The sequence below is a fragment of the Peromyscus eremicus genome, chromosome 9, assembly GCF_949786415.1.
Source record: "Peromyscus eremicus chromosome 9, PerEre_H2_v1, whole genome shotgun sequence".
Taxonomy (NCBI): domain Eukaryota; kingdom Metazoa; phylum Chordata; class Mammalia; order Rodentia; family Cricetidae; genus Peromyscus; species Peromyscus eremicus.
Genome location: NC_081425.1, coordinates 66,487,155 through 66,512,596, shown reverse-complemented (window position 1 = coordinate 66,512,596; position 25,442 = coordinate 66,487,155). Strand labels below are relative to the sequence as shown.

General features: G+C 46.4%; 3 protein-coding genes across 5 annotated transcripts; 1 reads left to right on the top strand and 2 right to left on the bottom strand.

The window, feature by feature from the left end:
• Positions 1–1,472: 1,472 nt before the first annotated feature.
• On the bottom strand, positions 1,473–14,417 carry Nedd8 (NEDD8 ubiquitin like modifier). Its single transcript, XM_059273603.1, has 4 exons — positions 14,083–14,417; positions 2,672–2,719; positions 2,444–2,526; positions 1,473–1,660 (listed from the first exon to the last, which is right to left on the bottom strand). The coding sequence occupies exons 1-4, from the start codon at positions 14,098–14,100 to the stop codon at positions 1,564–1,566; spliced, it is 246 nt and encodes an 81-aa protein (XP_059129586.1). The 5' UTR covers positions 14,101–14,417; the 3' UTR covers positions 1,473–1,563.
• On the top strand, positions 14,219–21,333 carry Gmpr2 (guanosine monophosphate reductase 2). 2 transcript variants are annotated; one of them, XM_059273601.1, is made up of 10 exons: positions 14,219–14,663; positions 15,041–15,136; positions 15,269–15,388; positions 17,725–17,808; positions 17,956–18,129; positions 19,308–19,389; positions 19,477–19,583; positions 19,756–19,798; positions 20,422–20,581; positions 20,783–21,333. In XM_059273601.1, exons 2-10 carry the CDS (start codon positions 15,050–15,052, stop codon positions 20,970–20,972), a joined length of 1,047 nt encoding a protein of 348 aa, XP_059129584.1. In that variant the 5' UTR covers positions 14,219–14,663; positions 15,041–15,049; the 3' UTR covers positions 20,973–21,333. The 2 variants fall into 2 exon arrangements, with proteins under 2 accessions (XP_059129584.1, XP_059129583.1); XM_059273600.1 differs by having other exon boundaries at positions 14,663–14,775.
• Tinf2 (TERF1 interacting nuclear factor 2) lies at positions 18,834–24,354 on the bottom strand. Of its 2 annotated transcripts, none has more exons than XM_059273598.1 (9): positions 23,909–24,354; positions 23,662–23,775; positions 23,456–23,551; positions 23,264–23,371; positions 23,077–23,173; positions 22,477–22,921; positions 22,326–22,393; positions 22,124–22,215; positions 18,834–19,023 (listed from the first exon to the last, which is right to left on the bottom strand). In XM_059273598.1, exons 1-9 carry the CDS (start codon positions 24,098–24,100, stop codon positions 19,003–19,005), a joined length of 1,233 nt encoding a protein of 410 aa, XP_059129581.1. In that variant the 5' UTR covers positions 24,101–24,354; the 3' UTR covers positions 18,834–19,002. The 2 variants fall into 2 exon arrangements, with proteins under 2 accessions (XP_059129581.1, XP_059129580.1); XM_059273597.1 differs by lacking the exon at positions 18,834–19,023 and adding an exon at positions 21,755–22,021 and having other exon boundaries at positions 23,909–24,351.
• Between the last annotated feature and the right edge of the window lie 1,088 nt (positions 24,355–25,442).

Below are 25,442 nucleotides of genomic sequence, written 5' to 3'. Positions count from 1 at the left end.
ACAGGTATCACAATGCCAGGCTTTCATGTAACACTTTATATCACTGCAGCACATGTTCATTTCAGTAGGCAGACATACATGTACCACAGGTATGTGCAATGTGTAAATGTTCCATCATGGCTTCCTTTTTGTTGTTTTTCAAGACAGGGTTTCTCTCTGTAGCCCTGGCCATTCTGGAACTAGCGCTGTAGACCAGGCTGGCCTTGAACTCAGAAATGCACCTGAGTCTGCCTCCGGAGTGCCCAGATTAAAGGAGTGCACCATCACCACCCATCTTGCTCTAGAATTCTTGCTTCTCATGCCTCGGCCTCCCAAGTGCTTACAAGCCTCAACCACCACACCTAGCTACCATGGCTTACGTCAAGTTACCAAGAGAACCTGGGAGAGTGACAGACAGCACTTGGCACTCATGAGCTAGTAAGAGCTGACTGCAGAACAATACAGGGCAGGCTTTCCTAGTCTAATGATCCTTCTAAGGGGCGAGGCCCAAACACCATCTGAGCTTTTTTCTCAGGTGGAGCACTAAGCTGGCATTTAGAACTTTGAAGAAATGTTTCCTCTGGGTTCAGCATGCCGATCTTTACAAGAGATGACAACATCCCCATCCAGGGTCACTTGGGATAATGGGGTAAAATGTCTTTCAGTTGAAAAGCTATGCTGAAGTCAGTTGATGGGGCATGCCTGTAATCCCACCTACTCAGGAGGCTAAGGCAAGAGGATCAAAAATTCAAGTTTAAATTGGGTGTGGTGGAGGCCAGGACAGCCAGAGCTATATAGAGAGACTGTGTCTCAAAAAGATCAAAAGTTCAAGGACAGCCTGGGACATCTATTAAAAAAACCTGTTTCGGGGCTGGAGAAATGGCTCAGCGGTTAAGAGCACTGGCTGCTCTTCCAAAGATCCTGAGTTCAATTCCCAGCAACCACATGGTGGCTCACAACCATCTGTAATGAGATCTGGTGCCCTCTTCTGGCCAGCAGGCATACATGCAGGCAAACACTGTGTACACAGTAAATAAATAAATCTTTAAAAAAAAAAAAAAAAAAAAAACCTGTTTCAAAATAAAGAGTATGGCAGACTGATGGCACATGCCTTTAATCCTAGCACTCTGAAGGCAGACAAGTGGATCCATGTGAGTTTGAGGCCAACAAGTTCTTGGCCAGCTGGGGCTACAGTTAGGACCCCGCCTCTTCTCAAAACAAACCTAAGAACGGCACCCTTCCACTGTCCTACTTCTACTGGTTACCACTGTGCCCATTTTTTATTTCAGTCATAGGCGGCAAGAAGAAAGATTCGAGGAGGCAAGGAAATCTTTTATTGACAACCAAGGACACAGCCATAGAGAGGGAAGCACACGGGACTGCAGACTAAAACCCAACAGCCAGCAATGGCCATTTGGGCCAGGAACACTGCCCCCTGGGGTCCTCACATTCTCCCACCAGTAGACACACAAGACCGGGCATCCAAGGGAGGGGGCATCCAAGGGAGGGGGCAGTAGTTCTGGTGTCCCAGAGAGTGAGAAGACATGTGATGCTTCATTAGGAGCAACAGGGCGAGGAGGGTCATCACTGCCCAAGAGCACCTCCTCCTCTGAGGGCTAGGACCAGGTGGAGGACCGACCCGCCTAGAATCTTGTAGTCGGCGGCTGTCTTCTCATCATTCCTACAGGGAGAAAAAAGCCCGAGAAATACCATCTACACAGGCACCTGTAACCTGGGCTCTGTGGATCTCCTGGAGGCCTGGGAAGTCGGATGAGATAAATTTCTTCTTTATTTTTATTAACTCCTAAGTGTAATTAGTATTTAATTTTGAACATAGACAAATAGACCCATGGTGTTAACAATATGGTAACTTACACAATAGAAATTAAATATTTTTAAATTTCATTATAACTGTTTGCAGGTATCTTGAAAAATTTAAAAAAAAAAAACAGTTATCAGACCCATCATTAGACGTTACAGTAGATTTAATAAAGAGGGCTGGAAAGATGGCTCAGCAGTTAAAAGCTCAAACCACTCTTGCAGAGGACCTATGCTCAGTTCCAGTACCCACTTCAGGAGGCTCACAATCTTGTGTAACTACAGCTCCAGGGGGACTGACAGATCTAGGCACCTGCACTCCAATGCACAGACCTATAAATACACACAGAACTAAACATAACACACTTTAAAACATACTGATAAAGAAGCACATACATTGCAATTCTATAAATTTGTTTTAGTAGCTTGATAACTGTCTCAACATTAGTTTATAATTCAATATATTTTACTCTATGTCTGGAATATTCTATGCCTTCTCTTATTCTAGAAGAGTCTATCTGCTTCACCAAATTGTCAAAGAACTGAAAGCAGGGACACAGAAGTAGAGACAGGCCTGACACACCTCCAGCCTTGCTGCCTCATCTTCACACAAGACTGCCATGCCCCACTTCCCACCCAAACTCACATCTGTTTGCCACTGTAGATGAGCCGCTGCTGTTGTGGGGGGATCCCCTCTTTCTCTTCCACACGCTCCTTGATTCGCTCCACCTTTAGAGGAACAGAAGCCAGAGGCTGCTTAGAATTACAGAAATAGTAAGAACAAAGGCTGTGTAGAAAGCACGAATACAAAAGGACCAAGGTCCTAGGCACATACAGAGACACAAAGGAAGGAGGGAAGACATGCTGAGCATACCTTGTCTGTGGGTTCAATGTCAATCTCAATTTCCTTTCCAGTCAGCGTCTAAAACAGACAAAGATTTCATAAATCCCACAGCCCAATATCAATTGTCTTCTGTGGTAGACTGAATGAGAATAGCCCCCATGGGCTCCTGTTTGCCTACTTGGTCCAGAGTTGATGGAACTGTTTGGGAAGGACTAGGAGGCGTGGCCTTGTTGGAGGAAGTGTGTCACTGAGGGTGGACTTTGAAGTTTCAAAAGCTCAAGCCACTCCCAGTTGGTGCTCTCGTGTTCTCTTTTTCTGCCTCATACTTGTAGATCGAGGTGTGAGCTCTCAGCTTCTGCTCTAGCCTGACTATCTGCTGCCATGATGGTCATGGACTCACCCTCTGAAACTATAAGCCCCAGATCAAATGCTATCTTTTATAAGTTGTCTTGGTGTGGTAGTTTGAATGTAATTGGCCCCCACAAGTTCATAGGGAGTGGCATTATTAGGAGGTGTGGTTTTGTTGGAAGAAGTGTCACTGTGGAAGCAGGCTTTGAGGTCTCACATATGCTCAAGCCGTGCTCAATGTCTCAGTTCACTTCCTGTTGCCTGTGGATCAAATGTAGCTTCTTATCCACTCTCAGCTCCTTCTCCAGCACCATGTCTGCCTGTGTGGTGCCATGTCCCACCATGATGATAATGGACTAAACCTCTGGAACTGTAGGTCATTCAATTAAATGTTTTCTTTATAAGAGCTGCTGTGGGGGCTGGAGAGATGGCTCAGAGGTTAAGAGCATTGGCTGCTCTACCAGGGGTCCTGAGTTCAATTCCCAGCAACCACATGGTGGCTCACAACCACCTGTAATGAGATCTGATGCCCTCTTCTGACACGCAAGCATACATGCAGGCAGAACACTGTATACATAATAAATAAATAAATTTAAAAAAAAAAAAAAGAGTTGCTGTGGTCATGGTGTCTCTTCACAGTGATAGAAAAGACATCTTCTAAGTACACCATCTTTTTTTTTTTTTTGGTTTTTTTTTTTTTTTGGTTTTTCGAGACAGGGTTTCTCTGTGTAGCTTTGCGCCTTTCCTGGAACTCGCTTTGGAGACCAGGCTGGCCTCGAACTCACAGAGATCCACCTGCCTCTGCCTCCCGAGTGCTGGGATTAAAGGCATGTGCCACCACTGCCCAGCAAGTACACCATCTTATCTTAGTCTCCAGGGTACCCTCTTCTGAGAGATGTGTATTCTCAGCAATAGTACCTGGAGGAATCAGAAAGCCTGCACCTCAGCTGTGGCATCAGGCAGTCTGAGTAAGACGGGATTCTGTGAACCATTCGATTTCCTTAATGCCACAAGTCACCGCCTTCTGATCTTCACCCCACAACCTCAAGTCAGCAAGACTATCAGGAATTCTTTGGACAATATAGCAATGACAAGTTACCTAAGTAAAGCAGTCCTGCAAGTCAGAAGGACTTTATTCCAGTACAGAAATCACTTTTAGATGATGCAAAGAATTCTCAAAGGCACAAAAAAATCACTGCCAACTAGGTTGTTTTTTTTTTTAAATGCTAGAGTTCAACATTATATTCTTTCCTATGTGTTCTAGAATTCTACCTAAATCCTAAACTATAACCAAAAATTCTTGATTTCCACTGGCTAAAACCAGATAACCAAAAATATATATATATATTTGTGTACAAATTATAAACTTGTGTTTCATACAACCTAATCTCTTATCCATCCTGCCTCTGTTTTATTTTGACTAGGCAGCCTGGACTGGCCTCAGCCTAACTGCTGCAATTATAGGTGTGTGCCTCTATGGCTCTTTGTATTTGCCCTTACAGATAGATCTGAAGAGTCTGCAGCAATCCTGACCACAGACACCATGTCTGGCCTAGGTTGGGAGTAGTTCTACTGTCCTCAATGTTCTCCTGTCAGACTTCAAGGATCTCTGACTTCCCTTGGGCCAGGGAGACAGCTCAATGAGTAGAGGCACTTGTAGCCACACCCAATGACCTGAGTTCACCTCGTGGGTTCCACAGGGGAGGATACAACACCAATTCCTGCAGGTTGTCTTCTGACCTCCCTGTGTCCACACAAATATACATTCATACATACACAGTACATATTTTAAAATTTTACATTTTTGTAATTTAAAAATGTCCTCTGTATAATGCTTTTATATGTTCCAGTGAGTATCATTAACACTTTTAACACCAATATGACTTTTTAAAAAAATTCTGAGACAGCTCAGGCTGACCTCAAATTCAATAGATAGCCCAGGCCAGCCTCAAATTTGACATCCTCCTGTCTCTACTTTCTAAGTATTAGAATGTGAGGTGTATTCTATTACCATTGCTTTATTTATTTTAGTTTTTAGTCTTTTTTTTTTTTAATTATGCTGCACTTTTTTTTTTAAAGATTTATTTATTTATTATGTATACAGTGTTATGTCTGCAGGCCAGAAGAGGGCACCAGATCTCATTACAAATGGTTGTGAGCCACCATGTGGTTGCTGGGAATTGAACTCAGGACCTCTGGAAGAGCAGTCAGTGCTCTTAACCTCTGAGCCATCTCTCCAGTCCCAGTTTTTAGTCTTTTGATCTTTATTTTTATTTCATGTGTGTGGGTGTTTTACCTGCATGTGTGTCTGTGCACCACATGCATGTAGTGCCTGTAGAAGCCAGTAGAGGGCATCAGATCCCCTGGAACTGGCATTAAGGATTGTAAGCTGCCATGTGGATGCTACGAATCAGACCCAAGGTCTTTGGAAAGAGCATCAGTGCTCTTAACTGTTGAACCATCTCTCCGGACCCTTCCACCACTAGACTTTCTAAAAGCCCTTGCTCAGCTGGACACAGTGGCACACACCTATTACCCCAGCATTCCAGGGGACAGAGGCTAATAAACGTGAGGTCAGCCTGGGACACATAGTAAGTTCCAATCTCAAAAACACAAAATTAAGCCAGGCGGTGGTGGCGCATGCCTTTAATCCCAGCACTCGGGAGGCAGAGCCAGGCGGATCTCTGTGAGTTCGAGGCCAGCCTGGTCTACAGAGTGAGATCCAGGATAGGCTCCAAAGCTACACAGAGAAACCTGTCTCAAAAAAAAAAAACAAAAAACAAAAAACAAAAAAAAAACCCCACAAAATTAGTGGATGTAGCGCTGTTGGTAGAGTGCTTGCCTATGATACCCTGGGCTCGGTCACATAAACTGTATAAACTGGATGCAGCAGTGCACCTGCAATCCCAGCACTTGGGAGGTAGAGACAGGAAGATAAGGAGTTCAAGATCATCCTTGACTACATATAGGTCAAGGCTAGCCTGAGATAATTGAGATCCTGTCTTAATAAAACAAACAAACAAAAAATTTAAATGCAATAATCCCTCACATGACAAAATAAGGTTTGTAATTCTGTGTTGTCCATAAATCATTTTGTTTTATTTATCTTAATACTTCAAATGCAAAGACTAGAGAATTTCATTTCTAGGTCATTAACTTAGAAGAAGCTGGCCTTTCCCCCACACCTTTAATCCCAGCACTCAGGAGGCGGAGGTAGACAGATCTCTGAGTTGGAGGTCAGCCTTGTCTGCAGAGTTCCAGGATAGCCAAGGCTACACAGAGAAACGCTGTCTTGACACGCACCTCCTAACCCCTGGGGCGGGGCGGGGGACCTGAGAAGAAGCTACCCCATGAGCCAGTAAGTCAGCTCAGTAGCTAACAGTGCTCACCACACAAGCCTGACTCTACTCCCAATACAGGGGCTGGAGAGACGGCTCAGTGGTTAAGAGCACTGACTGCTCTTCCAGAGGACCTGGGTTCAATTCCCAGCACCCACAGGGCAGCTCACAACTGTCTGTAACTCCTGTTCCAAGAGACCTGACACCAATGACAAAACACCATGCACATAAAATAAAATATAAATAAATAAAAACCTTTTTGGGGAGTCAGTTCTCTCCTTCCACTATGAGGTCCAGGGGTCAGGCTTGGTGGCAAGGCCTTTACCCACTGCGCCATCTCACCGGCCCACAATGTGTGCTCATTTGAAGACTATATAATTACTTATCATTTTCTAGACCCTCACACATGTACACACATGGACAAAAAAAGAAACAGATCCTTCACAATAGTGACTCTAAGAAGTGGGAGATGGATGGGGGAAGACGCAGTGGGCTTTGTTTTTTAGACAGGGTCTCACTATACAGTCCTGACTAGCCTGGAACTCACTCATCAGACTGGCCTTGGACTCAGAGATCTGCCTGCCTCCACCTCCAGAGGACTGAACTACCAGCTGAGCTTTATTTATTTATTTATTTATTTATTTATTTATTTATTTATTTATTTATTGTTTTTCAAGACAGGGTTTCTCTGTGTAGCTTTGAGCCTTTCCTGGATCTCACTCTGTAGACCAGGCTGGCCTCGAACTCACAGAGATCCACCTGAGTGCTGGGATTAAAGGCCTGCACCACCACTGCCCGGCCTATTTATTTATTTTAAATAAAGCTCCCCATCCCACTCCTTTCCTGTTTGAGACAAGTCCTTGCTATCTGCCCAGGCTGAACTTAAACACTTCTAGACTCAGATTCTCTTGCCTTAGCTTCCCAAGTAGCTGAGTCTCCAGGTTCAAGCTATCCCACCACACAGGCTCTTGTTTCTAGACTTCTTTTCTTTTCTCCTCTCTCCTCTTCCTCCTGCTCTCTCTCAGCACATGTTAGGGAAGGGCTCCATTGAGTTATATCCTTGGGCTACTTTTGCACTTGGAAAAAAAAAAAAAAAAGAAAGAAAGAATTTTTTTTTGGGGGGGGGGCAGGGTCCTACTACGTGGCCTGGTCCAGCCTCAGACTCCTGCCTGTCTTCTGAGTGCTGGTCAAAATTATTTATTTTATTTTACGTGTCTAAGTGCTTTGCTTTTATGTATATAAGTGTACCTAGTATATGTCTGGTGCCTGTGGAGGCCAGAAAAGAGCACTAGATCTCTTGGAACTTGAGTTACAGATGGTTGTAAGCTGCCACATGGGTGCTAGGAACCAAACCCAAGTCCTCAGCAAGAGCAGCTAGTGCTCTTAACCACCAAGCTATCTCTCCAACGCTCCCCTCCTTTCTCAGTGTTTTGCCATGGGTGTCAGGCAGGAGGTCGAGACAGTTGTAAGCTGCCATGTAGGTGCTGGGAATCGAACCTGGGTCCTCTGGAAGAGCAGTAAGAGCTCTTAACCACTGAGCCATCTCTCCAGCCCTCTCCAACCCTGTTTTTCCACGGCTCTAAGTTTCACAGGTTGGTCTTGAGCTAACACTGTGTCTGAACTGGGCTCCTCTTCCTTCAGTCTTCTGAGGACTCACTCAGGGTTACAGACCCGCACTACCAGACTTAGCTTCCCAGCTCGGTTTTAAAATTTAAATTTAAACTAATTATAATTAAACTTTAACCCCTCAGTCTTCCCAGTCACACTTCCTGTAACACTATCTGCTTCCATTTGGAAACAGCTCAAACATTCTTGCTAATAGATGAAGCAACAGAATTAGAATGACTTCATTTTGTTGTTTCTAGCAAAATCCTAGATATAATACATAAAGAACAATCTAGCCTCTAGGTCTATCCACCAACTGATAGAAGATGGAGAAGAAAGTGAAGTATATTGAAAGACAGCATGCGAGCCAATTGAACAATGGGTCATTCGTGATAGTAAGACATCGTGTAACTTTGTTGCTTTTTGAGACAGGATCTGGACTCTTTATGTACATCAGGCTAGCCTTGAACTCGGAAGAAAAAAGGCATGTGCTAGCATGCCCACCAGTCATTTAAACTTTTCTGCGTGGTAATTCTTTTTAGAAATAATGTATGCTGTGCTTTCTGGGCTTTATTTTTTAAAAAATCAGGGAAGAGAAGTCTTAGTTTTAAGTATAAGAATGTCTGTGTGATAATTTGAGATGATTTGGGTCTATGGGTATATAATACAGGACTTTGCTTTTTGTAATAAGACAGGATGTTATGTATTCTAGGCTGTGCTATGTAGCCAGGGATGATCCTGAACTTTTTTTTTTTTTTAATAATTTGAGGATAATTTTACTGACGTTTAAAAGAAAAAAATCCAGGCAGGTAAGCTGTAAGCTTAGCAGCTGCCTGAAGGACTCCAGAGAAGGGAGAAACCATGCTGTCTGTGAGGAGCCAAGTGGCATAAGACCGCGACAAAGAGAGAAAGATCCAGAAGTCCAGGAAAGCATGCTGAGGCTATGGCCAGACTCTCAAAGAGAGACAGAAAAGAAAGAGAGAAGTCACACTTTTCCGAGTCCCAATGACTCAGGGTTTGCTTTGTAATGTACTGCCAAACTTGAACTTCTGACTTTCCTTGCCTCTCCCTCCCCAAGCGCCAGGATTACAGACAGGTGGTGCCACAGCCATGTTGGTTTGGTTCTCTGTACAGGTTTAGACCAGGCTGGCCTTGAACTCACAGAGATCCGCCTGGCTCTGCCTCCCGAGTGCTGGGATTAAAGGCGTGCGCCACTGCCACCCAGCGTTCACACACACATTTTGAGACAGTCTCACTACTGGCCGATGTGAGCAGCCATGATAGGCTTTTTTTTTTTTTTTTTTTTTTTTTTTGGTTTTTCGAGACAGGGTTTCTCTGTGTAGTTTTGCGCCTTTCCTGGAACTCGCTTTGGAGACCAGGCTGGCCTCGAACTCACAGAGATCTGCAAGGCTCTGCCTCCCGAGTGCTGGGACTAAAGGCGTGCTCCACCACCGCCCGGCATGATAGGCTTTCTATACAGCTGCTGGGATTGAGGCCACGATTGCCAGGCAAGTGCTCTTCCCCACTGAGCTGAGTCCCCAGGCCTAAAAGACATTCTTGATACAAGATTATCATCCTGTGGTGATGAATGAGCCACACATTGTGGATTGGAGGGGTTTGTTTGTTGTTTTGAGATAAGGCCTCACTATGTAATCAAAGCAACTGGAACGTTCATCTACTTACTGCAGGTGGGAAGGTAAAACAGTAGACTCCCTGCAAGGTGGGCTGACAGTTCTTTTCAAGTTACATATAACAACTACATGACTTAGTAAATCCCAGTCCAAGGTATCCAAAAACAAAAAACAAAAAACGAACGAACGAACGAACGAAAGAAAACATCTGTCCACAAAAAGACTTGTATCAACAGTGGGGATCACACAGTGATACTCCCCCCCCCCCCATGACTGCATTTATTGAAGACACTGGCCATCACACCTGGCTTTGGCTTTATGTATTTCCCTCAAGTGTACAGTCTTGCACCATGTAGAGCAGTGTTTCTCAACCCATAGATCTAGACCCTCTGGGGATCAAATGACCCCTTCACAGGGGTTGCCTATGAGCATCAGAAAACACAGATTCCTATCAGTGGCAAAATTAGTTATGCAGTAGCAATAAAAATAATTTTATGGTTGGGGGGGCATCACAACATGAAGAACTGTATTTTTGGCCTCGAACTCACAGAGTTCCACCTGTCTCTGCCTCCTGAGTGCTGGAATTAAAGACGTGGATCACCACCACCTGGTAAGGAATTGTATCAAAGGGTCAAAGCATTAGGTAGGTTGACAAGTACTGCTTTACAGAAAGCATGATAGAAGGAAAACTTGGAGGCATCACAGAAACCAGATCTGAATGGGAAGAAAAGCAAAGCAGAAATTGATTTCATACAAAAAATAAAAATAAAAACCTACAAAAAAAAATGTGACTCAAGAATTGTGTTCTAGCCAGGCAATGGTAGTGTATGCCTTTAGTCCCAGGACTGGGGAGGCAGAAGCAGGTGGATCTCTATGAGTGTGAGGCTAGCCTGGTCTACAGATCGAGTTCCAGGACTGCCAGGGACACACAGAAGTTTCCTGTCTTGAAAAACAAGCAAACAGAAAGAATTATGTTCTAGATACCTGGCAGACCAACAGGATTAACACATGATCAAGGCAATGGGAAGGTAACTTACAGTAGAAGACGCACATTTTATGGAATGAGGGAAATAACAGATTTCACTCAGAAATGGTCTGGGCTAGGGATACAGCTAGCATACACAATGCCCTATCTTATCTCAAACCAAACCAAACCAGGAAGGACTTAACTGAGAAGGAGAAAAGAGTACAGAAAGATAGACAAGTTATCAGCAATATAGAGAAACAGCTGAAAATGAATAATCTACAAAGAACCCTACTAAAAGCTGTAAGCCCTACAGAAGCAGCTAAATATTGCTTTCATATATACTTGATACATAAAGAAACAGCAAACAAAGATGGAGGATGGAGGGATTGATATTAGACAGAGGCAGGGCTAACAAGATGGAGGATAGAGGGACTGACATTAGACAGAGGCGGGGCTAACGAGATGGAGGACAGAGGGACTGACATTAGACAGAGGCAGGGCTAACAAGATGGAGGACAGAGGGACTGACATTAGACAGAGGCGGGGCTAACGACATGGCTTAATAGTCGAGAGTACTTTTTCAAGGGTCCTGGATTCGTTCCCAGGACCCAAATGGTGGCTCACAACCACGTGTAACTCCAGTTCCAGGGAATCCAGTGCCCTTTTCTGGTCTCTTTGGCACCGGGCACACAGTGGTGAACAAACACACAAGCAGACCAAGCACCATGTACACAGACATGATAAAAAGTTATTTTCTTAAAACTAGGCAGATTTTGCAGACAAGGAGGACGGTGATGCGCACCTATAACCTTAGCCCTCGGAGGTTAAGGCAAGAGGAATGTGAATTGGGGAGCAGCCTGGGTGGGGGCTACCAACACCTTGTCTCAGCCAGCAATTAGGAGGCTAAGACTGGAGGATCTCCACAAGTTTGAGACCAGCCTAGGCTACCCTAGTAATAAAACACACACCACCACCACCATTACAGACCTACTGAGCAGGGACTGTCATTTAGCAACACCCTTAGGGGATTCTTAGCATCCATTAAGTCTGAGGAGCATACCTGGAACACAGTATTATTTAAACTGTTAGATCTCAACCCATAGTTAACAAAAACAACCTAAAATGGTTTGCTAACATGAGAGCACATCAAATAGTAAGCTCTATGGGTCATGAGGTAAAATCTCTTAGTACAGGTTAATTTATTTAAATTTTAAAGGAGATTTATCTTATTTTTATGTGTATTGATGGTTTGCTTGCATGTATGTCAACGCAAGATGCACACGCAGTAACTGAGGAGGCCAGAAGAGAGCATGGGGTCCCCTGGAACTGGAGCTACAGACAGTCAGTCAGCTGCTGTGCGGGGCTGGGAATCAAAGCTGGGTCCCGAGGAAGAGCAGTCAGTGGTCTTAATGACTGAGCCATCTCTCCAGTCCTAAATTGTTTTTAAAAACACTAACCAAGTAGGGAATAACCTCTCCTTGGGTGCAGGTGGTGATGAGAAAGCAAAGCCCTCGTCCATTACTGTGTCTCAAACACTGGACAGCAAGTCACATTAAGGAATACATGTACTGGGGCTGAAGAGATGGCTCAGCAGCTAAGAGCACTTACTGCTCTTGCAGAGGACCGGGATTCCATTGCTGGAAACCACATGGCCGCTCACAATCACCTGCAACTTCCAGTTCCAGGGGATCCAACATCGTCTCTGGATTCTTGGGGCACTAGACAGACATAATACACTGACAAACGTTCAGGCAAAACACCCACACAGACAAAACAAAGGTCCCTCCCCCCAAGGTAAATCCACATGAACTAGTAACACATGTGTAACAGATAATGAAACCCACCAGTACACCCTCTTTCATCTAGCAAAGCATAAGCACATATATTCTCTAACTTTAAACTATTAATCAACGTCTATACTTTGTGGTGTTGAGAATCAAAGGAAAGGCTTCACAGATGCTAGGCAAGTAGTCTAGTACTCAGATCCCGGCCTTCTCTCCCTTCCCTTTCTTGTCTTTCCTTCCAGTGTTTGTTTGAGACAGGGTCTCTAGATGTAGCCCAGACTGGCCTCAAACGCCAGCCTCAGCCTCCCGAGTCCTGGAACTGCAGACATCAACCATCATTAATATTTCTGGTTTTTTTTGTTTGGTTGGTTGTGTTTCTTTTCTTTTTTCTTTTTTTTTTTTTTTTTTTTGGTTTTTCGAGACAGGGTTTCTCTGTGTAGCTTTGTGCCTTTCCTGGAACTTGCTTTGTAGACCTGGCTGGCCTCGAACTCACAGAGATCCACCTGCCTCTGCCTCCCGAGTGCTGGGATTAAAGGCGTGCGCCACCACTGCCTGGCTGGTTTGTTTTTTTTTAAGACAGGGTTTCTCTGTATAGCTCTGGCTGTCCTGGAACTCACTCTGTAGACCAGGCTGAAACTCACAGAGATCTGCCTGCCTCTGCCTCCCAAGTGCTGGAATTAAAAGGCTTATACCACCACCACCTGGCTAATAATTTCTATTTTTGAAACTGGTTGCAGAAGGGGGCTATTTGAGAGGAGGAAAGGGGCCAGTTCGTGGGAGATAAAAGAAGGTAATGATGCAGGGTAAATATTATGAGCAAAGCACAATGATACACATACATGGGGAAAAAAAACTCACAATGAGACCTATTATAGTACACTTTAACTAAAAACAACAAAAGTAAAATAAAATGGTGCTTAAAACTCAAAGACCTACTAATGCATAGATTACCAATCAATTTTTGAAAAACATTAATCATCAATCTGCTCTCTGGCTTCAGTCCTTAATTAAAGAAGTTACTGGAAGGTTATCAACAGCTAACATATACAGTTACTGAAGACTGACTTACAGAGCTCTTAAGAGGTCAAACTAATGTCAGGCTGCATCAACTGTCAGTTTTGTGTCCGTCTAAACAAAGGTAAAAACAGCAGAAAAGTCGATAAGGGTTTAAAACCGATGAACTTAAGGAGTTGAAGGAGACACAGTTCCAAGAACCAATGCGCCGGTAAGTAGCCGGCTTCAGCCAAAACAGTGAGGCTGGTTCTTAATGTCCAGCTCAGACAAGAAGATGCCAAGTGGTCAGCCTAGCGTAGCTACTGAAAGAGACTCACTTCCCAGTCTAATGCTTCAGCGCTGTGCTTTGGAGGCAGCCTATGTTAGGGCCTGGGAGAGCATGCAACCCAGGCATGAAGAGTGGGGGACAAAGCTTTTCTCAAAAATTTTGGAATCAGGAGTCAAGCTGCTGCCAGGCCTTCTCTATGACTACAAGGGCTCAAATACAGTGAGACCAGGACAAACGCTGCCTCCTTTTAGGTCACAGCATAGACCTGGCAAGGATGTAGGGAAGGCAAACACCCGAGGTCCTCAGGCGGGACCGGCTCAAAGCCTCCCGGGGTCCCCCTAGTTCCCATCACGCCTCGCGCAGGGCCCCGAGGGTGTCAGCCCTCCAAGTTCAGGAAAGGCATGTTTTTGTGTTCCCGCCTCTCCCCTAAGGCGCAGCGGCCAGCCCAGCACCACTGAGTCTTGGCAAGCCTGGTAACGCTCCCACCTTCACTTTAATTAGCATCTTCCTCCCGGGTTGGGGCTGCAGGCGGCTGGAGTGCTGCTTCTCTCGCTGTGCTCGCCGCTGCCGCTTCCCAGCACTCCACGGCAAGGGACACTTCTGCTTCCGGGTCACTCTCCGGATCCACCCTCTCCTCTTTCCACCCGGTTCCCGAAAGGCTCAGGAATGCCCTCGTGTTTTGTGTCGTTGTAGACTAAAAGGCAAGCCGGCTTAGGAACAGAACAGACGACGTCCTGAGACCCCCCCGCGTGCTCAGGAACTGGGGTTAGCGGCCGGAGGCAGCAGAACAAACCACTTTTCCCATCATGCCAGGAGGCAGCTCCGACCTTTGCATCCTAGGAGTTGTAGTCCTCTCGCCGCTGGCACCCAACGGCAACCTCAGTGTGTGGACTCTGTTACCCAGAAGGCCTTGCACTGCGCCCGAAGCTGGAATTCCTTGGGTAGTCGCGCTTGCAATTAGCGGAACTTGCTGGTGTTGCCCTGAAGGCTCATCCGAGCTGCACGCGGCTAGTTGCTAAGCAAAAGAAATCTTTGGTCAACTGCCACCTGAGTCAAAGCAACAGGAAGTGAGTACCCCTATGCCGGAAGCTGGTTGAAATCTCTTTTCTTCTCCACGACTAAGTCAGTTTCCTTCTCTAAACTGCCCTTTGCTGGGGCGGGAAAAGGAAGATTAGCGGGGTAAGGAATGCACCTTCAGAGGTCGTAATTCTTTCCCTGTTCTCCCTAAGAATACCTGGGATTTGAAGCATTTGGGTAATCCAGACAAAGGATGGTCCCAGTGAGACTTCAGGGGCCTCCCCCTGACCTGATTTTACACAATTCAAGCAGGAGAGGTGACCTTTGTCCTAGCGTCATCAAGACATTAGGCCCATGGGGCACTTGGTTCCGTTCTTTACTTGTTACTTGCCAGTCTTACAGCCCTCAAATTATTATCTAACTGCAGCCCTGCATCATGCCTCATATTGATAATGATGTGAAACTAGACTTCAAGGATGTCCTGTTGAGGCCCAAACGCAGCACCCTTAAGTCTCGAAGTGAGGTGAGCCAGCTGTCTTCTTGCCTTTTTGACCGCAGACTTCTGGTAGACCAGGACCAAGAAAGCTGCCCGCTTCTAATGGGATACATATTTTCCGGGTAAATGAAGTGCTTACTTTCCTGTTGATGTCTACAGGTAGATCTCACAAGGTCCTTCTCATTCCGGAACTCAAAGCAGATATACAATGGCATTCCCATCATTGCTGCCAATATGGATACCGTGGGGACTTTTGAGATGGCTAAGGTTCTCTCTAAGGTGAGACTAACTTTACGCACCCTACCCAATGTTACCCCAGCAGGCTGCAGAGGCATTGCATTTCTTTTTTTTTTTTTTTTTTGGTTTTACGAGACAGGGTTTCTCGGTGTAGTTTTGGTGCCTGTCCTGGATCTCACTCTGTAGACCAGGCTGACCTCGAACTCACACCTGGCTCTGCCTCCCCAGTGCTGGGATTAAAGGCATGTGCCACCACTGCCGGCTGAGGCCTTGCATTTCTACTCCCATTTTCTGGCAATAGACAGAATGTTGGGTTTACTAATTTTTTCCATTACTAAGGACCCTTTATCACTTCAAAGATCCGTTTGAGTTGGTGAGATTCAGAATTTGATTTTCTTCCATTTTCTGATTAATACCCCCCATAAGTTAGATACCTTACCAAATTCTTCCTGCATCCACCCAGGTCAGCCCAGTCATGCATCTCTCCAGTCTGCCATTGTTTTGAACACTGAGCATTCATTGTTTAGTCCAGAAATGAAATACTGTTTTGAATATTTAAACATTTCTACCTGGAATATCCTAGAGAAAAGGAGCTTATTAGTTCTCTTGTATGCCTGTTATTCCTTTAATTTTTCCCTTCTTTAAGTCCTAGGTTCCTGGGAGTTTCTGAGATGTACCCCAAATGGAGTTTTTTCTTAACTACAGGTTGTTCCCTTTGAACATGGAAGCCTCTGCTCCTGTCAGTAATGTTGTTTGCCTCTATGCATGTAGCTGAGAAGGTAGCTAGTTGCCTGGGCACTTTTGAGAACATAATGTGCTTTGCTAGTCACCCCACGTAGCCCTAGTTGATTGGTTCCGTTTGTGGCTGTTAGCCTTAAGGGCTTTCTCATCTTTCTGTTTTTGTAGAATATTTGTTGTGCTTCCTCTGAAATTGATAATTACGGAGTTTTGTTACTTTATTCCTGTCACCGTTTACTAATTGTTCAGGACTCCTGCTCTTGTCTGTTGTCTGCCTTCTCTGACAGGTAGATTTGGGGAACGGTAAGTCTGTTGAAAGACATGCTGTAATATATGAACCTTACTGGGGACTGGATCTCAATACTGTGGATAAGTGCTACAGAAAGAAAACTTTAGCCAGGCAGAGGTGGCACACACATTTAATCTCAGCACTCGGGAGGTGGATCTCTGTGAGTTGGAGGCTAGCCTGGTCTATAAATCAAGTTCCAGGACATCGAGAGCTTTTAGAGAAACCCTGTCTCAAAAAAACCAAAAAAATAATCAAACTTTAGAAAAATAGCCAAGTCTCAGTAATGATAAAAAAGGTCAGATACAAGCCAACTTTTTCTTAGGGTTGGTATGTGTTGGGTGTGTTTATTAGGCCAAATATCTCTAAGATCTGCTGACTACCTAGAGCTTTTGTTTATCAACATGTTGACTTTGAGTGCTACTGAGAAAGCAGAATGCTGGCTTTTAAGCATAGAACTTCCTGTTGCTGATACATGACTTCCTTGGATTTCTCCTCATTTGCAAGATTTGTGCTGTTTCAACCAACTCCTGACTCTTGTCTGGTTGCATATCTGTGCTTTCAGAAAGCACAGACACCAGCATGAAGTGTCTTCTGAATGCCTTTCTCAGGGGATATTATTTGCAGTTCCATGAGCCAGAGGTTTTGAGCCTGATGAGTCCTGTTTTGTTGTTTTGTTTTCCTGAGACAGGGTTTCTCTGTAGCCCCGGCTGTTGAATCAAAGATCCGCCTGCCTCTGCCAGAGTGCTGGGATTAAAGGCTTGTGACACTACCACCCAGCGAGCCATTACATTTTTGAATTTACCTAAGATAGATGAAATTGATCTTTGCATGTTTTTGTCCCTAACTCCAGCAGAAAAAGGGATGGAATAGTATTTTGTTGCTCCACTGGTCTTAAGTCTTTAACTTTGTGTAGACCTATAGTTGGATTACTGCCAGCAAGTAAACCAGAAGAGAGAAAAATAGAGATTTTTTAGTACTGGATCGCCTTAGAGCCAAGTGTAGACAAACACTAGCTCCATCTAGCCTCTTCATAGTTCTTCCATGCCTGCTACTTGTCCTGCTGTACCAGCAGCAGCATGTTCCTGTCACTTTCTAGGTCACAAGCAATGTATATGCTAGCAAGTTAAATCCAACCCAGCTCACAGGACTTTGATAGGAATACTTGATAAGTGCTAATTTCAGGTAAAAAGCTATACTGGAATCTGTAGGAAGAACAGTGGTTGAAGCAGCTCAGTCCTGAACTTCGTACTGTTTCTCAAATGCATCACCTTCTCTCGGGACAGTATAAAGGTAGATCTAGAAATAGTCTTACGAAGCCTTTGCCCTTTTGATGGTTCTCTCTTCTCCTCAGTTCTCCCTTTTCACGGCCGTCCATAAGCACTACAGCATCCGTCAGTGGGAAGAGTTTGCCAGCCAGAATCCTGACTGTCTTGAGGTAACTCAGGGCCTACCCTGCTCCCTTATCAGTCTCCCAGGAACCCTTTTTTGGCTCTTAGAAATCAACCCCCACTGTTACTGACTGCTTACCAGGTGGGTCACTTCTGACGCAATGCCACAGGCTAGTCTAACGCTTTCTCCACAGCATCTGGCCGCCAGCTCTGGCACAGGCTCTGCTGACTTTGAGCAGCTGGAACAGATCCTGGAAGCTATTCCCCAAGTGAAATATATATGCCTGGATGTGGCTAATGGCTATTCTGAACATTTTGTTGAATTTGTAAAGGATGTACGGAAGCGCTTCCCCCAACACACCATCATGGTATGTTTCTCTTTTTTTCTCTTTTCCTGAGACAAGGTTTCTTTGTGTGGTCCTGGCCACCCTGGAACTCACTCTGTAGACCAGGCTGGCCTCAAACTCAGATCTGCTGCCTTCCGAGTGCTGCAATTAAAAGCATGTGCCATCACCCTCGGCTAGGTGTTTCTGTTACCCTACTCCTTTGTGACATTCAATTTTGTCATACCAGTATTTGTCCTCTGCTGCACCTTGTTTCTGTTCTACATGTTATTGTCATGGTTCAAAGTTTTATATGTGTCTTAATCAGTGCAATCTCGGACCCTTAATTCATAGTCCATCAACCCAGTGACTCTGACGTCACTTAAACATGATGGAAGCAGGTGTGGTGGTGCACACCTTGGGAAGCAGAGGCAGGTGGATCTGAGTTCGAGGCCATCCTGGACTACAGAGTGAGTTCCAGGATAGCAAGGGCTACACAGAGAATATCTGTCTCAAAAAACCAAACGGGGGGAAAAAAAAACCCAACAAAACATGACGGAACATTTATACATTGCGTATGCCTGTGGCACATGTATGTCTACCTACTGAGATGAACATGGGCTGTAATAATATAGTGTTACATGAAAGCCTGGCATTGTGACACATACCTATAATCCAAGTATTTGGGAGGTAGCGGCAGGAGTTCAAGGCCAGCCCTGAGGTCTGTCTCAAATTAACAGCAAAAAGTATCGCGTAAAACCATGTTTTATTTTTTTGGAGGCTTATTAGAGACAAAACCCAAGGCTTCGTTTTCTTCACAGCATTGAAAGGAATGCCTGCACTGTCCCAGTGCAGTTAGGCAGACGGATGTTTTAGCCCACATTTCAGTCTTTCCGTTTTCTCTGAAGGCAGAGAGCTTCAGGACTGGGAAGGAGTGACCTGGTAGTGAAATGGACCACTGTCAGACCTGAGTGGTCTCTCTGCCTCGCCAATAGCTCTTTAATGCCACCCTGTCTTCTCATTGGTCAGCTTTACTGCCTCAAAGGTCAACGATGACACTGGCCGTACTTCACACTAAGTGGAATCTGAATGTGGGGGAAGGGTCCTGTAGAGGGCTCTAGTACCCTTGATTTGTAATAGGACAGTCGTAGTCAGGGTATCTGAGAGCACAGAGGCTGCTCTCCACCTGACCCTAAGGATGGTCTATTTTGATTATGTCTCAGGCAGGAAATGTGGTAACAGGAGAGATGGTAGAAGAGCTAATCCTCTCTGGGGCTGACATCATCAAAGTGGGAATTGGTCCTGGTAAGCTGGTTCCCTGGGGCCACCGTTTTATTTACCCCTTTGGTGGAAACCATGGAACACTTCTCTCACCCGTCATGCTCTTCCCAGGCTCTGTGTGTACAACTCGGAAGAAAACTGGAGTGGGGTACCCCCAGCTCAGTGCGGTGATGGAGTGTGCAGACGCTGCTCATGGCCTCAGGGGCCATATCATTTCAGTAAGACCCAAAAGCTGGGGAGGGTTTGAAGCTACTTAACAGCCGTGTTTTCTGTAGTGTGGGGCTCCAGGAAAGTCCTGCTCAGGACCTGAACTCTTGTCCACTTTGACATGGGCAGTTGTGAAGCCTTGAGGAGTCCGTGCTGTCTCTCACAGTGTTTGTTACTTTGTAGGATGGAGGTTGCAGCTGTCCTGGAGATGTGGCAAAGGCTTTTGGTAAGGAGACTGGGAGAGCACAGGAGGGTCCTGTAAGTCACCTCTGAGGGCCTAGGGTCAGGCTAGAAGCAGCTCAGGAAGCCATTCAGATTCATAATGTGAGCTAGTGACTCTAAAACCTGAAACCTAAAGTGTCACCTGTGACAAGCTAGCAGAGGGAATCCTGAGATCTTGACTCTCCCAAGCATGAGCCAGGGCCACTATGCTATGCCATAGATTGTTGGACAATGTAGACTTCTGAGCCCCACATCCAACCTCCAAAATAACCCTGAGGAACAAAACTGCAAATCTTCATTTGTCTGTTTCCCAGGTGATCCATAAAATTGGAGACTATCCTCTTGGGACTAAAGTCACCCTGAGCTGGGGAGCAGTAAAATGGCATCACCGGAAGATAGGAAAAGCAGAGACCAGTCAGGGAACTTCTGGGTCTGTAAAAACCTTGAGGAAGTTAGTCCCACTGGGGAGCAGAGGCAAGGGCAGAACAGCCCCCAAGGAATGTGGATCAGCTATGCCAACAGACCCAAGAAGCTGCTGGTCTGTAGAACACAGACACAGCTGACTTTGAAGGTGGCTATAGGGTACCTTAGCCAGATGCATCTTTTCCAACTCCTTGACTTTGGCAGGGGCAGGGGCTGACTTTGTGATGCTGGGTGGCATGCTGGCTGGGCACAGTGAATCAGGTGGCGAACTCATTGAAAGGGATGGCAAGAAGTACAAGCTCTTCTATGGAATGAGTTCTGAAATGGCGATGAAGAAATATTCAGGAGGTGTGGCTGAGTACAGGTATGTATGGAAGGCTAGCTAGCACATGAGTGTTGTTGGTGAATGGGACTATGGGAAATGGTGTCATGCCTCCTGGGAAATGTAGGGCACCATTCTTGGGAGAAAAATGGTGAAGGGGTTATAAATGTTAGAGACAGGAAGAGTCACTGAGCTTAAGGAATTCTATTACCAAGTAGGTAATAAAAGTTTCTCTTTTCTAAGGGCCTCAGAGGGAAAGACAGTAGAAGTTCCCTTTAAAGGAGATGTGGAACATACTATTCGTGACATCCTAGGAGGCATCCGGTCTACATGCACATATGTAGGAGCTGCTAAGCTGAAGGAGTTAAGTCGGAGAACTACCTTTATCCGAGTCACCCAGCAAGTGAATCCAATCTTCAGCGATTCCCGATAGACTCGAGAAGTCTACTTTCCCCAGGCAGCAACACTCTACCACTGGGGCCTTTCCAAAGGGGCTTCTCACCCATCCCAGCTACTGTGGCTGTGTGTTACTTAATCCAGTTCCTATCATCTCACTCCTGAGTGCTCCTGTAGTCACTTACGCTTTCTGCATACACGAAATGCTAAGGGCACTCACTGGGGAAGAGGCAAGGAAGAAGATGCGAGATCAACAAATGGGAATCTGGGGACAGCATCCTGAAGATTAGGAGGAAAGATGCTGATTGATACATAAATGACAGGCCTTGGTCTGGAAAAGGAAGGCTTTCGGAATCATGTTAATCAGCTTCATTAAATGAGATCATCAAATACCTAAACAGTTTAGAAGTACTTAAATATTTGAAATAACTCTAATAAAGATAGATCCTATTGATGGTAAGAAGAGGTGCTGGGCTTTCTGCACAGGCTGGTTATCTAGACACTCCTGGGCAGAGATGGGAGTATGCCTGACCCAGTGGAATCGAGAACAATGAGTGTTATTCTCATGAAGCATCCACATTCTGGTGTCACCAGCTCAAGATAACTTAGTAGCATGAACATTTACAAAGTATGTCCTGGCATTAGGGAATGTTGTTAGAACAGCATTAATGATTTCCAGGCTCTCTCAATTCTGGTAACCCTTCTAGATAAATCTGAACAGGAAGGGCTTCAACAAGCTCTAGAGAAGCCAGTTAGGTTCCTAATGAATGGCCTACACAGACCTAAGTCTTAATTCCCCTTTTTCTCATCATGACAGAGTAACACATTCAAGTTTTAATTTTCAAGCATTTACAAAGCTTTAGCAACATAGCCAGGCAACTCAGGTCTGGGCTTCCTCTTCATTCCCACTAAACTGCATGCAGAGCTGCAGAGGCAGATGGACAGTGCAAAGGACATTCCAGTACGGTTACAGGACCCGAGAACTGTTTATCTGGCCAGGAATGAACAGGCAGGACTTGGCATGTAGTCACAAAACATGGGGATAAAGGTGTCAAACTTTGTCTTCTGATAGTTTTTCAGAGACTCCTATGGAGAAGGAAGCATAATTCCTGTAACTGGAAACCCTACCATGGATTCCTGCCTCGCTCTGCCCTCCTCTAGCTCAGCTTTCAGCTTCTTCCTCCTCACCTTTCCTTCCCTCTGGTCACTTTCTTCCTCTTCAGAGTCCAACACCAAGTCCCCTATGGTAACGACAGGGCTACACAGAGATGGGGACTGCACTGCAGGGAAGAAGCCACAATTAAACCCAGACCATTCTTTTATGTGAATACAGGCCCCGAAAATTCCCAAAGGCAGGCTGGCTGACGCAGTCCTGACTCGGCCCACTTACCTGGTTTCTTGGCTCTAGGAGGTGATAGGGAGAGACTTAGAGGGTCCATGTAGCAATTCACACAGTTCCTGAGGTGGAAACAAGGGGAAAGGTGGGGTGAAGAAGGGAAGTAGGCAAGGAGTGCTCCTAAGGAAGGAGAAGCAATTCTTACTCCTTGGGCTCTGCAGCGGGTGAGGCAGGTGGGCTCTCCTCTGGAACCCTTTTCCCCAGGCCCTGAGATGCTGGCTTAGACTTCCCGCCGGAAACAGTTTTTGTGCCCACAGACCCTGCTGTGCCCACTCCATGCTCTTCTCTGCTTTTAGGGTTAGCTCCGTCTTGGGCTGGTAAGTCCATATTCCTGAAGGGGAGCAGCATGACTGTAGGCCGCTCTTTATGGCATCCCTTTGCAGAGGTCCATTGTGATCGGAATTTTCGCTGTCCTAGAGGGGCCAGATTAAAGCAGCTGCCAGCTAAATGTTCTGGGTGCTCCCGTGAAGCTGGTTGGTGAAGGCCAAGCTTAGCTTTAGGCAGAGGACTGTGGAGTGCTGGTTTTGTTTGCTGGTGAGGACTCTGTTCCATGGGTTCTGTCGGATTCACTGAGCCAGAAGCAGAGCTCTCTGAATGATAAAATAAGATGCCTTATAAAATTAGTTATAGGTTAACTCAGTCAGGTTCATGTCTCAGGTCCACATACTCTCTAATCGGCTGACTCAGGTTTGGTCAAGCTAAACACTAACCTCCAAATTTCCAGTTATCCCGATGGTTCTCTTACCTGGAAATGGCCATCCCATGTCCATACCATATTGGCACAAAGCAACAGAAGAGGTGACCAGACAGCCAGGCTGAACCCAACTTAGAGCATCCTGAAGCTGTGGGCAAGACAGGTGACAGCTATGAGCATCGCAGTTCTCAGCAAGGCCACCCCACATTCCGCCCGTAAGGTGTCTTGTCTCAGTGACCTCTTGTTCTTTGACTGCAGGCAGTGCTTTTTCTAGCTGACACAAGTATTCAAAGAATAGCTTCTCCATGGCAACCAGAAAGGGTTCCCCATAGTCTTGTTCGAGTTCCTTTATGTGGGAAAGAGAAGCAGGTCAGATGAATTTTAGGAAAAACGGACATCACATAACATCCTCCGAACCAACCGTTCTCACCTGCAGGCTCGAGGCCAAATCCTCAGTCTCTGCCAGCTGCTTCACATGCAGGCAAAAACTTTCCCGTGCCTCCGAAATCTTCCTATCTTGCTTTGTCTGTTGAGATGGAAGACAGAAAAATTGGGAGGTGGGGGTGTCACCAGGACCCAGGGGCCACTTGGTGGCATCCCGCCTAATGAGTATGGGCTGTCGAGGGGATTACTCACAGCTGCGGGGTCCAGTGGTCCTGGTCTCTGGGGATGAGTCTCTGGGAAGTGATGATTCAGGGCATCCAGGACCTGGGCCCAGGGTTGCCCCTGCAGGATCAACTCCACCACCACCTGCACGGTACTGCGCTCAGAATTCCTACCCTTTTCCAAGCGGTCTTCATCCCAACCTTAGTCGGCCTTCCTCGGGTCCTCGCATCCCGCCCGCCCGCCCGCCCGCCCCTTTACGTTCCACTCTTTCTCGTACCTTGGCTTTTAGGCCCATACACAGGCGTTCATGGTGTCGGTAGCAAACCAAGCCGGGGGCAGCAGCGCGCAGGGACTGCAGAAACTCCACCACTCTGGGGAAGTGCTCGACGCGGCGGCGGCGGACTACCAGCCAGCTGGCGGCAGCGGCAAACCGCAGGGACGCGGGACCCACCCCGGGGGGTGGAGCCATGGCCCGGCGGGCACCCTTCCCCCTGCGCCCCTCTCGCCCTGCCCGGCCTCTCCCGCAGGCGGAGCTTCGGTTCTCTGGTCTGCACCGGAAGGTCGGCGGACTGGCTGGGATCCTTTCGGCAAAGCACCGGAATTCTGGGCTCTCCTCCCAGGCGGTGACTAGGTAGACGGACCGACCCAGACCGCTAAGCTTAAAACGGCGCCACTTGACGGACCGCGCGGGTGCGTCACTTCCGACCGAGCGCGCCGCTTTCCCGCCCCGGAAGGGGCCGCGGAGGCTCCTGTGACGTCAGCGAGGACCCCTGGCCCTGAGCCGATGTCTGTCGCGCCTCTCTTCCCGTTCACACGTCTCCCCGGGGCTTCCGTAAAGCCAGCCGCCTGAACCGGCACCCGCGGAGCCTTTCCTGGGCCGCAAGCCGCTCCCCCAAAGAATTCGGTCATTCATCTCGCCAAACAGAAGAGGGCGCTCGCGTTCAAAAAACCAAATACACCGCTGGAGAGGCGCTCGGCCGCCGAGTGCTCGCCCATCCGCCCTGACTCGCCAGCCCCTAACAAGGAAAAGGCCCCTTGAAATACCGCAGTTAGCCAGGGGGTTCCTGGACGCTTTTGTGCTTTTCTGTGCCACATCTTTGCTGTTTCGTGTGGTTTCGAATATTTAAAGTTTCCTCTTCCAAGTTTCTTTGAGCGCTAACTTGAGTCCTTCAGTGAACTGACTGTTCCTGGATCCCCTTATTGCCATCCCCAAAGACAGGACCGGTCACGCTGTCCTTGTCGACACTCTTACTTTGTTGATTGCATTCATGACCTGCTTTGCCCACCTTACAGGCATTTCAGGAAACCTGCCCGTTCTTCCGATGGTTTCTTCCATTCCCAGACTCAAGGCTCACACGTTGGCTGCATCCTCCAGATCAGTGTTCTGAGCTCAGCCAGACCTAGTACCAAAGTACACATTGGTAGCAGGTTTTTTTTGTGTTTTTTTTTTAAAGATTTATTTATTTATTATGTATACAGAACAGGGCACCAGATCTCATTACGGATGGTTGTGAGCCACCATGTGGTTGCTGGGAATTGAACTCAGGACCTCTGGAAGAGCAGCCAGTGCTCCCAACCTCTGAGCCATCTCTCCAGCCCCAAAGTACACATTGGATAGTAAAGTTGTAGTTGATTTCTTTCATCCTTTTCTGTCTTTTATTTATGCAAATCTGAATTTCTGACCTATATCATTTCCATATTTTTCTAAAGAATTTTCCTCACAGAGTCTGGTGGCGCACACCTATGAATCCCAACGTGAGGGGAGATGAGGGCAGACACCTTCCTAGGAATTCAAAGGCCGACTTGTGCTA